The sequence below is a fragment of the Corvus moneduloides genome, chromosome Z, assembly GCF_009650955.1.
Source record: "Corvus moneduloides isolate bCorMon1 chromosome Z, bCorMon1.pri, whole genome shotgun sequence".
In the NCBI taxonomy this organism is placed as follows: Eukaryota; Metazoa; Chordata; class Aves; order Passeriformes; family Corvidae; genus Corvus; species Corvus moneduloides.
In genome coordinates, this window is record NC_045511.1 from 16,515,419 (window position 1) to 16,532,846 (window position 17,428).

Sequence of the window (17,428 nt, forward strand, 5' to 3'; positions counted from 1 at the left end):
TGCAATAGCCAAAAGCTAAAATCAAACCAACATGCTAATTAAAATATCTTTTCAACAAACAAGGAAAAATTTTATCTTGTAATGCAGAAGGCAGACACCATCAAATACCTTCCCAATGAACAGAAATTAGATATAATTTCATAGCCAGACACTCCAGTAAACCTAGGCATGAAATCGGAATACAGTCTGGCAGTATTTTATAGACATTGCCCAAATGACCTCTCTCCTACTCAACACAGAAAATAACAGTAAGAAGTGGTATTACCCTCATCATCCCAACAGGCAGAAAGCTTTCACTGCCCAGTTATCTCAGACATTACATGTGGTTTTCAGAATTCCTGACCTGCAGTTGTTTGCTGAAACTTCTTTCCACTTCTTTCCACTGCTGAACTTTTTTCCACTTCATCTGGAAGCCACATTCTGCCCTTTCTCTTAACTAATCCTGCAGTTACGTAAATACATGTGCTAAGTAAAAGATAAAATGCATGATTAATAGTGCAAATACCACCCAGTGTGTCTTGGAGAAAAGCTGATGATTCAAGAAATCATAGAATTCAAATTGGGAAAACAATAGCTTGTTAAAATGTGAATCAGCTGCTGCTCAACATAGAACATGGTCCCAACTGACTGTCATTTGTAAATTAATTGAGATTTCCTTTTGGTGGCATCCACCTTGAAAGTCCAGTTGAATGAATTTATACACTGTAGCACAACTCAAGAAATAGAATTACAGTCTTAATATTCAGGCTGGGACTTCATGTTGTCAGCTGTAATGCCATATGCAAGAAACGATAAGAATTTGTTTCAAAGAAGAAAAGGAAATTGCAATTTTCAGAGCAAGCTGTGAAGTCTCGAAGGATTAGAGGCTGTCACAGATCCTGCAGTACAAGAGACATATAGGAAGAAGATAAACTCTGACACCTTTAAAATATGAAAGGTCCCACTGCAGCTTGGGGTTTGGGTGGAAATCCTGCAAACTCTTTTGCAAATCTGAAAATGTATTTCAAATTTGCCTTTACAAAACTTAATTAATTTTTCTCAGTGGGAATACAAATTTGGAAAATTACATTAAAAACCATAAATCAGCCACAAGAGCAATTTAATCTCAATACACACAAACTAAGGTGCTTTAAAGGAAGCAAATGAACAGCAAGGAGCAACAAACTAGCAAAGGTGGACCAGACCCATGACTTACTGGGGATTTCCTATTGTATTCCAGGGATCAAAGTGGAGCTCTGAGCTGGTCTCTCAAGATACATGAAATGCAAAAGTTGCAGCTCATCAGATTTGCAAAGGTACAAGCCCACTGGGATTTTGGTCTAGGTCATAGAAGTCCATTTATTTGGGAATCATTGCCTCTACCTCCATGAGGTGATATTGCTTAGAGGGTCATGCAAGGAGAGAGACAGCAGCTGCAACAGGGCTGCCAATTTCCTGAAATCCAGAGTGCTGCAATAGCAGGAAGTTTTCTTTTCAAGCCTGAGCTTTATTATTTAAACAAAGTTCTGCTTCTGCTTTGTTTCAGACCAAAACACTGCTAGCCATCATGGCAGTAAAGGAAGGTTTTAAAACACCAAACAGATTCCACCCTGAAATTATAGACGGCAAATAAAAACAAGTAAGGTCTTTCAATTTTTAATAATTTCATAATGCCTTGTCATCTCTGAATGATCAGACTTGGCAACACCATGCCACACTTAGGGAAAAATTTCCTAGCCCAAATAAAATTTACCTACTCCCCGAGAGATGAGCTCCCAATGCTTTTAATTATTACCTTTTCCACTTTTAGTTCTTCCTGTTTTCTAACTTTCATACATCAAATAACTCTGCTGAAGACATCAAAAATACTTATGTTGCTTGCAAAACAATTTTGAATATATTATTTTTATCATAGACAAGAAGGTAAGTATTCCACCACTCCCAGTGTCATTAATTTCTGTCCCACAGACTGCTTTAAGGGCATCTATGAAAAGAAACAACTATTAGTTAATATGCATACTACATAGAGATGGATAAAAATATAGAGATATTTTGCCTAAAGAGGTTTGTAACAAAAATTATTTACATACACAGCCTTGCTTTTAAGGGTGGCTATTGTGTACAGTTTAGCAAGGGGCAGATCAACGCATACAGAGAAGATGCACAGAGGCAATTTTGTACATTTTATGATATGTGTTCTTATTGATAATTTTTTGCACTATAACATGACTCCGGGGTGTTACTGACAAAAGTCTTGCCAAAGTCAAGGTAGACAATATCCACTGCTCTTCCCTCATCTATCCAGGTAGCTGTTTCATCATAGAAGGCAATAAGGTTGATCAAACATTATTTACTCCTATTTAATCTATGCTGACCTCTCCTGATGACCTTCTTGTCATCCATGTGGTCAGAGATGACCTCCAGAACAAGGCATTTCACCGTCTTTCCAGGGACTGAGGTGACGCTGACTGGCTGGTAGTCCCCCTGGTCCTCCTTCTTGCCCTTTCTGAAAACTGGGGTGACATTTGCTTTCCCCAGGCACCTCTTCTGATTGCCACAACCTGTCAAAGACGATCATGAGCAGTCTTGCTATGGTATCCATCAGTTCCCTCAGTGCTTGTTGATGCATTCCATCAGAGCCCAGGGACTTGCAGATGTCAAGACGGCCTAGGTGTTCTCTAACCCAATCCTCCATGATCAAAGGAAAGTCTTGCTTCCAACATTCCTTTACCCCGATCTTTTGGGTCAGAGACCCCTGAGGGCTGTTCTAGTCAATGAAGACCAATGCAAGAAGGTGTTCAGCAACTCTGCTTTGCCTGAATCCTCTCTTACCAGCATCCCCCCCCCATCAAGTAACAGGCCCACATTATCCTTTGTTTTCCTTTTGTTATTTATGTATTTGAAGAAGACTGTTTTGTTGTTCTTGACATCCTTGGCTAGAATTAATTCCAGATTGGCCTTGGCCCTCCTTGTCTCATTTCTACCTAATCTGTTAACATCTCTATATTCAGCCAAGTGGCCTGTCCCTGCTTCCATCTCCATCATCTTTCCTGCTCAGGCCTGAGTAATGACAGGAGTTCTTTATTGATCCACATAGGTGTCTCATCTGCTTTGCCTGATTTCTTGCTCATTGGGATCCATTGTTCTTAAGCCTGGAAGAAGTGATCCTTGAATATCAAACAACTCTCTCAGACTCATCTTCCCTGCAGGACCTGTTTCCATGTAATTCGTCCAAGAAGACCCCTGAAATCCCCCTCTTACTCCCAGGGAACCACTTGGCAAATTGCAGCCTCCACACAGGTATTCACCATTGAAGTACATCCTTAGCTTGAAAGACTCTGAATGCAACTGAACAACGCAGATTACCCAGTTGTATCTAAGCCTGCAACAGTAACCTTTAAAAGAAATCATAACAGAATTCTGTACAAATTATTTATATGATCGAGTTTTTCAACGCAACACTTTACTACCGAGGCTGCACTCCCATAGTCATGACAGATTAACAATACTTCTATCTTCTTAACAAGGATTTAAAAACTTTTGAGCTTTAATAGCTGATTAACCACAGGAAAGTATGCATTCACTGATAAATAAACCTTACACAGTCACCAGCGTTTCTTATCTGTGTGGTAGATTTCACAACTACGGTTGCATCTGACAAACAGAGCAAATGGAAAAACCTCTCAAGGTCGCTGGTTCCAGAGCCTTATCTTGAGAGGCAACCAGAACAAACCCATAGCATACCAAACTCTCCCTTAAATTAATACACATGCCTGCATGAGCCCTAAACAGATCTTATGCCTCCTGGCATTCATCAGTCCTGATACACTTACAGAGCACTATGGAGGCCAAACAAACCAATTCATTTAGTCTTCCCTTACATGAACTCTCTGAAATTCCTCTGAAGAAAGAGGCATACAAATCTGAACTATTGTAAGGTAAAAGGAATTTTAAAAATACTTATTTTTTGTGAATCTACCTAAGTTACTGAACCTCATCCTCTAAGTTCTAATGCAAAGAATTAAATGAAGGCTGGATCTTTGGTCTTACTACTGTTATCTCTCAGATACAAGTCAAAGCATTCAGATTAAGAAATCTGCTTTGTACCCCATATCAAGGTTTTAACACTGAAATACAAAGCAAACAGAAGGAAACCAAGCCCTTTAAAATACAAAGTGAAATGGAAAAATAGTTAAGTATCTGGCACGAGTAAATACATTAAAGTTAAGCAATGCTGGCTTGTGTTTTATCCAGATTTTACTTTGCTATTTAGCGACCTAAGCATTGGATTATCAGGGAAACAGGTCATGTGCCAGGGTTGGTTGCAGGAATCACTTCCTACTCCCTAAGAGATATGGAGCTGATACCCAAGCACAATAGCATAACCAGCAGTACAGGGGCTCAGTGGGCAGCCAGGGCTAATCCCACTGCTCTTGAGAAGAGATGCTAGTGAAGATGGTCAGGACCACTAAAGCCTCAGGGCCTGACAAATTTTTTCCTACTTAGCACTTGAGAAGTAGAGTTGATTCCAGGACTTTTGCTATGGAAAAGTCAAGTTATAATAAAAATGTGACCTTAGTATTTGGAGGGAATGCAAAATAAAAAAGCAAATAGTGTTTACATGACAGACCACAGGCATAAGAACATCTGTATGTGGGAAAATGAATCTTTAAATTAAAGCAAAAATTGATCCTTTTAAGAGAGAGTGTTTAGACCTGTTTTGCCTGTCCTCAATATCTGTTGACTATCTTTTCTTACTGAGCCAAAGGGTGTCTCAGTATGGAAGGTTAGAAAGTCTTTTAGCAGATTTTCATCCCAAGACCCTCCCCTTGACATCAATGACAAAGAGAGTTAACCTGTCTATCCTTGGATTCTGCTGTGCAAATGCCAAAAAAAGAATTCCCACAGTAACTTAAATGGAGCAATTTCCAGAGACAAAGCTAAGAAAGGAAAGGCGTCAGACAAGTTTTATTGAACAGGTAAGACTCTATGGCACACAAATGTTTAGTCTCCTGTGGATAAAAATGCACTAATCAAACTAACTGGGCTACACAGAGAGGTAAGTGGGTGGAATCTAATGGCCTGCAATGCACCAGAGACTCAACAGGATGGCTGAGCAGCTCCTTTGATCCCCAGGCACTAGAAAATCTGTTAATACATCTTTTTTCCCAAACACGCCAACAGAGCTCTTTACTATTTCACGCATAACAAAAAGCTACAGCAAAAGTTGATATTGTGAGTTGATTGAAAATTACATGTACTTAAAGGTTAAGGCTTGGAAGAACCAGGCAAAGCTCACAGAATTTATATTACAAATCAGTAATTAAGTTTCCAAATGAAATTATTTTTTCATATGGTTTACTTAATGTATTATGGTTATTAGGTTATATTTACTAATAGATAGTATAATAGTCATTTCTGCATATGTGGTAAGAGATATTCGGTATTTGGAAAACCAAATAAAGTGTAATTTTCTGTGTAATTATGTTTAATTGACCACAATTGGTTATCTCAATAAACCGGATGTACAATGGCTTAAATTTCTAACACTGATTCCACTAGGGAGGTTTTTCAAAGACTGTCAGACCATGGAGGAGGATAGAGATGTTTTGCAAATAAACTTTGAGGCCTCAAACAGGAGACAGTGCAGAAAGAAGCCCCTAAAAAGGTGAGAAGAGTGAATAAATCAGACTCCTGAAGAATATAAGATATCAAGGACACAAGATTTGACTACTTTAAATCTTGCTTTAAGTGAAGAAATCATATCTGCAACAGACCAGAAGTTCAGACAACAAATATCTATCTTTAAAATTTCCGCATTTTACATATTCCAGAGGATGGTAATTTACCAGATGCCAAAATTTATTGTTCTCAATTGCTCATCTGCTATTAAGAGCCACACATTGTCTGGCCTGATTCATGTAGCTCCAGCTTTTCTTTGATCTTGTTACATCATTTGTCTGGCAGATTAAAGATCCCTTTGTTACATGAGCTGCTTTCCCAATACAGGGAGTTAACAGACCACAATCCGGTGACCTAATAAGCTTTCCTTTGACAAGCTGAACAAACCAAATTCCTTAAATTTGTTTCCCAGGTCGGTCACCTTGCTCTTAGATCATTCGTTCTTTCTTTTTTGAACCCTTTCCAGTTTGTCACCCTTCTCTTTAGCATGTCACCAGTGATGAGCATGCCTTTCCAGGATAGTCATTTTAGCATTAAATTAAAAACTGCTTTTAAAAATTCTTTTAACCCCTGAGTTCCTTTGCAACCCTTCTCCTCTATAGATCCAAGAAATTCTGATTAAGTTCAGCATTGGTGTTTCTTCACAAAACTTTTTTAAAATCTCTGCATCCAAAAATAGGGCTTCCCTCGGTATGGCTACACAGCTTGAATTTTTTTGAACATTGTAGCACAGACTGATACCTTGTATTCTGCTACAAAGGGATCTAAATTGCTCTTTGAATGATTGTTCCATTTCTTGACACCTCCCAGATATTTGTCTCATCAAAACTTTTTGATAGCAGTGATTTCATGCATAAAATAATAGATTAACATCAGACCTAGTTACTAATGGCTTTCGATATGCTTGCCTAAGAGGCATCTGATTGCTACATTTTATTTCCTATTTCATTCCCCAGCAGCCTCTTTTAATTAAGACAATGTATTAATGGAAAATTCCTTTCAGCTTTAAAAAGTCACATAGCACAAGCAGCACTAATAAATTAGTACACAGCAAACCCAAGCCCTCCAGGGTGTTCCTTTTTTGATTGTGGGGATACTCACTGCCCATACAAATGTTCTACAGGAATTCACAAATAAGACTTACAAATTCCCTTTTAATTTTTCTCTCTGCTTATTCTATTGATGCTTGTTTTCTGTATTGTAATATCCCTTTACAGTAGCAACTTAAAATATAATCAGTTAAAACCACTGGCAACTATGCAATCATGTTTTATTTCTGTGATTGTCTTCTTTTTTTTCTGAACATAATTTCATTATTGATATTTAGATATCACTAACTCTTGTACCAACTACAATTAATAACTGGCATCAACAGCATTTGCAAAAGGGGAAAGTCTTTCAATTTACAGTACAAATATCCAAAATACCAATAAAAAATACATTCACAACTAAAAGGAAACACTCATACACTATGGTGGTACAATGCAGCTCTCAATCCTGTCACCAAAAACAGAGAATGAGCCTCAAAGGTCTTTTGCCATTGAAGATGTATTTATTTTTATCAATTTGCACGCTGGGCACATAACTGAATGAACATGAAGACATTTTCCCAAAGCTGGAATCTGTTATAGCATACAAATGCATGCCGAACAGCAAACTGAATCCAGACTGCAACATGAACTTCTCTTTGAGTGAGGTGTGTGGGCCACATGAATCTTTATCAGCCTTTTGTAGTATTTGACTCAGAAAACTTCAATAGCTTCACTGTGGGTTCTAAAAAGTCTGACATTCACTGCTGTACCTGGTCCAGCATATAGGCCATTATGACACTGGGGACCTGCCAGCCCCTCCTCTCCAGAGCAGTCCCCTCACACGAATTGCATGTGCACACAGTCCTATACTAGATAAAGAATTTCGTCCAGGCAGTATAAAATGTTTTTTCTCTGTCTGACAAGGTCTTAAATCTCTATTCCCAATATAAAAATAAACTCTTGTAGCTTAGAGAAAGATTAGTAGGGATTTCTGCTCCCAGGAGTCTTCTCTGTCTGTTCTGGGAACATAATTTAAATATATAAACATATTGGAAGAGACTTTCTGAGAGCTGCTTCAAAGATCTGAATTTTTTAGGTAGTATTCAATCCACTTGCTGCTTTTACTTAAAGTTTTCTGGTCATTCATCAGAAAATACCAAATTTAACAGCAGCTCATTATGTAAATCCATTCCAAACTATGTTCCACATCCTGCATCACAACCTTTAAATCTACCACTGCACAGAAGAAAACACAAGTGAACACCTGGCATATTTTGTAACACTGAGCCTTATTAAGCCCACAGCCTACACTCTTAAATCAAAGTTTTCAGGCTTTTTAAGGTTCTACTTTTCAAACATCCATTTCTGTCCTTGTCACAAGGCTTCCCTGTCATCTACAGGGCTATGCTGTCAACGATGACAGGAATTATAGTGCATGCAATCATCATTAGGTGGACTAAGTTTAGACCTCAAGCCATGTTTTAAATAAATTATTATCTTGCAGGAAGATGGACTAATAACTTTCTGAAATTATTTTTGGTTCTATTTTTTATAACTTTCTAATGTTTCAAGGAGCTGGGCTCCCTAAATATCCTTCTGGACAAGATGTCCAGCATGCAGATAGATAATTACATCATGCAGTGAGTGAACACCAGCTGATGGGTAGGACACAAAGGGTTATAGTTAATGGGGTCACATCAGGCTGAAAGCTGGTCACTGGTGGGATTCTCCAGGACTCCATCTTGGGCCCAGTGCTCTCCAGTGTCTTCATAAACAACTTAGACACAGGACTGGAAGGAATATTAAGCAAGTTTGTCCATGATACTAAACTGGAAGGAGCTGATGTCTCCCTCAAAGGCAGAGAGGCCCTGCAGAGAGACTCTGACAAATTAGAGAGATGTTCAGTCACCAACCATACACTGGGATGGGACAACCTTGGATGTATGGATGGACTGGGGAATGAGATGTGGAAAGCAGTGCCACAGAAAGAGACCCGGGGGTCCTGGTTGATGAGAAGTTGAATGTGAGTCAGCAGTGCCCTGGCAGCCAGGAGGGCCAACCCTGTCCTGGGGGGCATCAGGCCCAGCATTGCCAGCTGGGCAAGGGCGAGGATTGTCCCGCTCTGCTCTGCACTGAGGCAGCCTCTCCTCGAGTGCTGGGGGCAGTTTTGAGTGCCACAATACAGGAAGGAGATAAAGCTGCTAGAGAGTGTCCAAAGGAGGGCAACAAGGATGGTGAAGGGCCTTGAGGGGAAGCTGTGTGAGGAGTAGCTGAGGTCATTTGGTCTGTTCAGCCTGGAGAACAGGAAACTGAGAGGAGACCTCATCACAGTTACAACTTCATTGTGAGGGGCAGAGGAGGGGCAGGCACTGATCTCTGCTCTGTGATCAGTGACAGGACCTGAGGGAATGGCCTGAAGTTGTGTCAAGGGTAGTTTAGGTTGGATATCAGCAAAAGATTCTTCACCCAGAGGGTGTTTGGGCACTGGAATAGGTTCCCCAAGGAAGGGGTCACAGCACCAAGCCTGACAGAGCTCAAGAAGAGTTTGGAAAATGCTCTCAAGCACATGGTGGGGTTCTTGGGGATGATCCTGTGTAGAGCCAGGAGTTGGGCTTCTATGATCCTTGTGGGTCCCCCCCATTTCAGGACATTCTGTGATTCTACGGTTCTCAATCGTTATTTCTGTAATTTGACTGAGATCTCATAGAAAACTTGACTGATTTATCTACATTTCAGGAGCAGTTAACAAGTAGTTAACATCAATTAAAGATCACAGACCTTATCTGTATGCAGTGGGCTTCTTTCAGTGTGAGGACTCCAGTCCTGCTGAGTTATCTCACCTATTATCTGGACCCCTAGACCTAAGGAGCAGGTAAATGTCTTGTCAAAATTGACATCTCTCTTGTTAGGATGACTGATAAAATAACTGTGCTAACATAAGTATGAATGTGTTCATTCAGCATCCAGTTAAGTATATAATAAGATTTGATTTTAAAATTTACATGGCATTGAAACAGCAGAGCACACACTAGCTGGATTAAAAAACATTTCACTGCCAGAGCCTAAACTTCTGTCTCTTTAGACCATTAAGGTGCGTGATCCCTCAGGAAAATGCTCTCAGAGGTAAATGAGTGAAGGAGAGCTGGGAGACATTTAGAGGTATTTTTTTAGGGTACAAGAGCTCTCAATCCTGATACTCAAGAAGTTGGGTAGGGGAGCCAAGACTTAGACATCATCACAATAATCTCTTCAGCCCCTGTCTCCTCAATATTTAGCACTTTCCATTCCATTTTACACTGACTGATGATCATCTCTGGAGGACAAGGAAGATATGGACCTGTCGGAGTGAGTCCAAAGGAGATCTCACTGGCATGATCAGACGGCTGGAGCACCCCCACTACGAACACAGGCTGAGAGGGGTGGGGTTGTTCAATCTGGAGAAGAGAAGGCTCTGGGAAGACGTCATTTTGGCCTTCCAGTACTTAAAAGGGGCTTATAAAAGAGATGTAGAATTACTTTTTACATAGGCAGATAATGAAAGGACTAGGGATAACCCTCTTAAACTGAGAATTTAGATTAGATATTAGGAATAAATTCTTTACTGTGAAGATGGTGAGACACTGGAATTGCCCAGAGAAGCTGTGGATGTCTCATCCCTGGAAGTGTTCAAGGACTGGTTTGATATCTGAGCAACATGATCTTGTGGGTGGCATTCCTGCCAGTGGCAGAGGGGTTTGAATTGAACACTCTTTAAGATTCCTTTCAATCCAAACCACACTATGATTCTATGACTCCTTGCTTGTGTCTCTCAAATTCATATTTGGCAGAAAAACACTTCACTGGAAAACGAAGTATTTCGCGTAGAACAAGTCTCTGGGGCCTGAAACAAGCTGTCTACAAACCTAAGTGGCGTAATATGAAGCTGATCTTAGTTTTTATTAAATGTGGATTGGGAATTCACTACTAATTATTTTTTCCACTATTTGTTTTCTAGATAGAGGGAAATGAGGCATCTTGTAGGAAAAGAGGAGGAGGCAAATAGCATATCTCCATGCATATCCTCTCAGTCCCTGCAGAATTACATTTTCCCTCTGTGAGTGAGCTAGTTTTGCTACCAGTCATTTTCTTCATTCTAATCTCTAACTAAAGTGCTGATTCTGAAAATGCTTATGAAGTAGAGAGGGAAACAGGAAGAGGCAGTAGCTTGCTGTAAAAGCCACTTGGTTCATTTTTACCTTTCCTTGTTCCCTCTGAAGCATCCTGAGCATGTCCTATTTGGGGATATCCTTATTGCAGTGACCAACGATCCATCCGCCTCACTCAGTGCAGGGCAGTAAATAAAAGATTATCCATGGTCATTGGGCAGTTCATTGGAGAAGCGGGAAAATTCAAGACTGTCCAGTAAGTATGCGCAGCCACCCTGTATTTACCTGTCTCTATGTTGTAGGAGAGTGCAAACAGAGCTGTTTCATGTTCTGTGTTCCACCATTACTCTTCAGCTTCGGGGAGCCTCAGGACATCTATTAAGCGCCAGCTCATCTCCATGAAAGCTCTGGTCTAGATTTGACACCGATTTAGTTTGATCACAAAGTTGCAGCAACTCTTACTTTGGATGCAGTCACACCAGTGTAAGGACCCTGTGCCAGCATTGCTTATGCTGATTTTACACAAGAAACCTGGAACAGTATATGTATCTTTATGTGCTTTACTTCTGCCTACACGAAGCCCTATTTCAGACTGTGAAGAACTGAGTAGATATCTTTGCCAAATACCTCAGATTGCCAGCGCTTTGTGTGTGAGTCCGTACTCTTCACACATCCCTGTGAGTGGCAAGTTACATCCATTAAATCCAAAGAAACTGTAGGCTAAAATACATTGGCCATAGAGACAATGTTTTTCCCTACTCAGCTCATGTGCTGACAGAGCTGCACGTAAAATGCCATCACTGAAGGCTGTCAAAGGCACAATTGCTTTTGGAACATGAACTGAGGTGATGGCAAAGACCTGAGCTCATATTTGTAGTGTTCCCATCAGCAAGGCAGAACACAAGCCCAACACCCACTAGAGGCTCTTTGAACCCTGCACTGCAGGCTGTCAGTGTAGACAGAAACCCAGCAATCTCATTTATGCAAAAAACAAAAACAGAAAGATAGCTCCTCCTCATGGGAATAAAAATTAGTTCCAGACAGACAGCATAAAACCTGAATTGCAAATTTCAATGACAATATTTTCTTGTTCAGAAGAGCCTGTCTCATGCCAAAGAAACTCTGTTAGCATCAGAAATCCCACCCAAATAAATCACTGGTGAAGACTGCAGAAGTAGGGTACAAAAGCAAAGGAGAGGCTAGAGCCCTCTCTGCAAAGAAAGCACCCACCACTCTGGAGTGGTGTCAACCCACAGTAAACAAGGGATCTTTTGTTTCAAAAAGTATACTTTGGGCAGTAGGACAAATGCGTTACTTGTATCTTGGCAGTGCTCCCAAATGCCTGCTGCACAGAAGACTGGTGATGTAATTATGGCCACAGAAGATCCAAAGATATTCCAGCCCTTGTGTGACTCTAGGATCATTTCCTCTGGGCTGGATTTATCTCACCTCACTTTAATCATCTAAGAGACAGGCACCCAGGCTGGGTGCTCTGCCTTGGTTCACTTGTGAGGAGGGATCACCCCTTCCAGAGAGCCACTGAGCTGCTCCCTTGAACATCAGGATGGATGGCCTCTGGATGTGCTGATCTCTCCCTGCTGACTAAACCGAGAGTCTAGAGCAGAGACTCAGCTCTTAGCTCTTGGTTGGCTACAGCTGGCTGAGAGGAGCTATGTCCTCTGTCCTCTATAAAAATGGGATAAGAAGATTTCTGGATCTCTCGTCCACTTACATGGCAAGCTACTGAGTTTGCCTCCCTTTGCATCTCTGTATTGCCTTTGGTACAACAGACCCTGGCAGAACTAACAAATACTTTTGCACAACCCAGAAAGCACACTGGTCTTGCTTAGTGTATGAAGCATATGAAATTAGAACAATTGCTTGAATAGGTTAAGCACGGAGATTACCTTCCTTGAGCTTGTATCTCTCCTCTGCCACCTGGCTGACAGGGCAGTGGGAAGGCACTGCTAAATTCCTGCACTCTCTAAGCACAGGAATGTGAGAGCAGTAAGATTTTGCTGTGCTGTACAAGACAAGTACATCCTGAGCACTTCACACCATGCTTTCTTTTCCAAAAGCTGATTCTAATCTGCTCTTTAGAATAGCTGCTGTCTGCTGAATTAAAGAGAGTGTCAGGCCAATTTAGGCTTCTTGGCAAACTAACAGGAACATTTCCAGAGCTCAGATGGAGTGAAAGTCAAAAGAAAAACATAATTTTAAAAGGAAAATGAAATTTTGCAAGCAGAGTGCAGTCGTTACCAGTATAAATGAAGACAACCCATCTGGTTCCATTGTCAGAGCACAGAAAAAGACATAAGAATGAATATATATTTGGGATGATACCAAAGGTCCCTGTAGCCGCTCTAGCCAAGTACCTTACACCAACAAGTAGCAATTGCTTACATTGAGAATCTCAACAAATACAGGTCTGTTGCCTGTATGTAACAAGCTCCCAGCAATTCAAAGCTATTAACTTACTGAATCAGGTGGTTTATCCCTCCAACAGCAAACTGGTCCTCCATGAAGCTATCTAAACTCTTTTGAAACCATATGTATCTCTGTTCTCCAGATCACAAAGGAAGGAAGAATAGTTTAGCGATTCCATTATGTGTCACACTATCCTGTTTTAAATTTTAGTCCTACAATAATTTCTGTCTATGCCTAGTACTTCTGAATGTTCATGTCATGGAATGGAAACGTCTAATCCCTGTATTGAGCTAAATCTCAATTTATTGCTTTGAAATTAGGTGAGTCCTTGTTAAGAGATGCAATCCATGCCTCAGAGGATTGTCTGAGTTGATCTCAGAGCAGTTGTTAAATATTTCAAATCTCTCAATGATTCTTTTGCATTTAATACTTACAAGAGCCATACCCCACTGCAAATAGGTCCTTGTACTTTGGATTCCTGTAATGAGAAAATATATATATAAGATTGCATTTATTATTAACCATGTAGTTCCACAGCAATGCACAGTGTTTCACACATTAAATCAGAGTCTGTTCTCACAGGACTGCACAGTGTGAGGACTCTGCCCTTTGACCATATGCATTAGTAAAGTTTGTGAGAAACTCATCCAAATTCAAGATGCAGAACACCTGCAAAAAAGCAGAACATCAGAAGATCAAAACAGTACATGAAAAGGATAAAAAGACAGACATTATGTCAATCTCCAGCACTTCTTGGCTTATCCATTTCATAATTGCAGAAAGTTTACTTTTAAAAATGAGGTCTTTGAGGAAAGCAAAAAGGCAGGAACATGTTGGTTCCCATCTTTCAGCGGCAAGATTAAGAAGTTTCTAAATCAATAAGCTCACCTTCCATACCTGTTATTAAATTACAAGAGGTGCTTCAAGAGACAGCTATCAGTCCATGAATTCATGATCATTCCCACAGACCAGGAAGGAACATTTCCTTCTGACCCAGCTGGTGAACAGTGTATTTCCTGAGGCAAATACTGATGGTGAGCAACTGGCCATCTACCATGTCTTCTAAAGTCTCTTTACTTGAAAAACATCTACCGCCTCTACAACCTCTACTGTGCGTGGTAAGTCACTGTAAGTAGGGTTTCCATGGGACAAAGATCAGTACTGTTGTTATCCCTGAGCTCACACAGCACAACCAGTGGGTAACAATTCTGTGAAATGAATGTATGTGGAAATTATCTAATGAGTATTTTCTCTGACTTACTACTGTGGATTGATAAAATAAATCCACTTCTCATTTAATTTCTCCTTTTTCATTTGGGCTAATACCTAGGCATCCTAATGCTCTTGTTCATTTCACTAAATGCACCATCACTGCTAAAAATGAGAGAATAAAAATTGAATTAGAAAGGCTTATTCCATAAAGCAATTTGGAGTTATTCTTCCAATTTCAGAGCCATCTTTCTGTTATCATTTCCTGGAGACAAGTATAACAGCAGTACAAATTACCTGTTAAAGATGCCTTTTCTCCCAATTTTGCTTCCCATTTGTACTGTTATCTGTCATTCTCAAAAAACTACATGCTTGATACTCCCTTATATAATACCACAGTGGCTTGAAAGGCAGAAGACTGCAATCCTGCTCTGTCTCTCCACAGATCCTCCTTGTCAAGGCACAAATGTGCTCACACAAACAAGTGAGAGGAGGCCTAACTGCAGGAGAACACAGGGCAGGGTCTGATTAGGTTTGTCTCATGCTCAGTGCATGAACCAAGCCAATTCTTAGAGGATCAAGCATATTAAAAAGTGAAAGGACTCATTCAGGTTGGTAATAAGTGAGTTTTTTCACAGTAAAAACCATAGCAATAATATCTCAGAACAAAAGAGAGTCGATTTCCAAGTATCAGTGATCATTTTTGGACTGACTGAATATGCAAAAATGGACTGCAGGGCAAATGCCTACTTCACTGAACTGTGCAAGATCCCAATACACAAATACCTCTGTTGTCTGGAGGAGAAGCAGTATGAGGAGTGGCTGAGGTCACTTTGTCTGTTCAGCCTGGAGAAGAGGAAACTGAGGGGAGACCTCATCACAGTTACAACTTCATTGTGAGGAGAAGAGGAGGGGCAGACACTGATCTCTGTGGTGACCAGTGACAGGACCTGAGGGAGTGGCATCAAGCTGTGTCAGGAGAGGGTTAGGTTGGATCTTAAGAAAAGGCTCTTCACCCAGAGGGTGGCTGGGCTCTAGAACAGACTCCCCAGGGAAGTGGTCAAAGCACCAAGCCTGACAAAGTTCAAGAAATGTTTGGTCAACTCTCAGGCCCATAGCAGGACTTTTGGAGCTGTCCTGTGTAGGGCTGACTCCTACAGCATATAGTCCAAGCACATGACACATCTATCCCAGCTTTCCCAAGAAAGGGACTCTTCTTTGTCCTGCTAACCGCACTCACTTTTCCCAAGTGCTGCACAAAGCCTGCTCTGCCTTCAGTTTCTGCTGAAGGGCACAAACCTGGCACATTCAACCTTACACAATCTTCTTTGCAACCAGAAGCACCGGGCACGTTTAGGCGCTGCGCAAACAGCTGACTGTAATAAATCGGTAACCGTGCTCCCAGAGAAACCAGACCTGCCTCGTAAGATCCCGTTACATTCGATTCCACTCCCCTGCGCAACAGTCGAGGTAAGTTTGGAATGCAGAGACTTACCAGGAGATGGCAGTAACGGCAAGTTTCTTGGTTTTTTCATACCGGAACTTCCAGAGTGGGAGGAGGGTTCCTTCCTGGCCTCTGAATTCATCTGAGGCATCCTCAAAATATTTAAAATCTAAACAAAAAAAAAATCAAGGAAAAGGTCCCAGTGTATAAATCAGAAATAAATCAGCACAGTTCAGTGTCAGGAAAGCTTTAAAAGACAACCTGTTATCCTCACAGCCTCTGCACAACCCAACTGTTAGTGTAAAATGCATCTCAGCTCTTAACTCCTAACTCCAAGCCTCAGCACCCTAGCCCTGCATTTTATCAAGCACCAACTCTTCACACACACAGGAAAATAAAAATCAAACTGATGATCAGCAGACAAGGATTAACAGGAAAATAGAAGCCCAGAGCAAGGTGTGACCTCAGGCCATTCCCAGAGCTAGACATGGCCCTTCAGGAGGAAGCTGAGTAGAGACAGCAAAACGAGTCTTGCAAAAGGACATCAAGACTGAGTACGTTGCTGTGGCTGGGATCTGTACCTGCGCAGGGAGCTGCTCAGCTCTGGCTGCTGTCACCAGCACCTGCATCGAGGAGTGAAGTACCTGCTGAGGGAAGGAAGTGCTGCAGGGAGGGCAGTGCTCACCAGACCCGCTGTCTCCAGCCAGCTCAGAGCAGGGCTAATGTGGCACGCTCTTTGCATGCCCATGGTCTGATGTAGTATTTGCCTTGTGTGAGTCAGCAGGTTCCCAGAGCTGCTCATTTTACTTGTGTTTCTCTATTCTCTTCTGTTCTGTCCTGTCTTTGCTGTGGGTGTAGGTACTTATCTGCAGGACTTCAGACTTGAGTTAGAAGCACCTCTCAGTGGGCCATACCTTGTGCAATGTCATCAAATGTGTTCAGGTTCACCATCCGTTCCGTTATTTTAGCAGCCTTTGCAACCTTGCTTAGAGAATCACTGTGCTGAAGAGAAAAGAAAGGAAGAGAAAATGTACTTCCTGTCTGTTTACAGGTGCCTCAGATCTCACGTGACTGAAAAACTTAAGTTCTTTGATCTTGAATACAGATTAATTTGAAATGTGTCACACCAGCACCTAATGATATGGGCACTTGAAAAAACGTAACTGCTTTATTATAAATTTAGCAAGATGCCATCCACAGCTGAGCTCCAGTAACTTCAGTGTTTGTTCCTGATTTAACTCAATACAGGTACTTACCTATAAAGGTATATAAGAGTCTTGTCTTTCAAGCTAACTCCTGACAGGATGAGCTAAAAAAGACACAAATTACTCCTACCCCATCTTGCTGAATCACAGTTCAGCAGATTCGGTGATGAAATCAGAGAGGTCTGATCATGCATGAGCACTCCCTCATCTCTACCTGGAGAGGTTTATTGTCTCAGGCATTAAGTAAACATCACAGGATTTAGGAGTCCTTCAGTGGTTAATTACAACTTGATGCATTCACAAGCC

The 17,428-nt window shown here is 41.1% G+C and overlaps 1 protein-coding gene across 2 annotated transcripts in view; it reads right to left on the reverse strand.

Annotated features, from left to right (window-relative positions):
- The window catches only part of DNAI1 (dynein axonemal intermediate chain 1), a 138,326-nt gene that overhangs the window by 91,373 nt on the left and 29,525 nt on the right, over window positions 1-17,428 (reverse strand). For both annotated transcript variants that reach the window (XM_032096853.1, XM_032096852.1), the window contains exons 10-12: window positions 16,832-16,919; window positions 15,969-16,086; window positions 13,699-13,742 (exon numbers count right to left, since the gene is read on the reverse strand). In XM_032096853.1, the coding sequence (XP_031952744.1) occupies window positions 13,699-13,742; window positions 15,969-16,086; window positions 16,832-16,919 (250 nt within the window). The remainder of the gene's footprint in view (window positions 1-13,698; window positions 13,743-15,968; window positions 16,087-16,831; window positions 16,920-17,428) is intronic.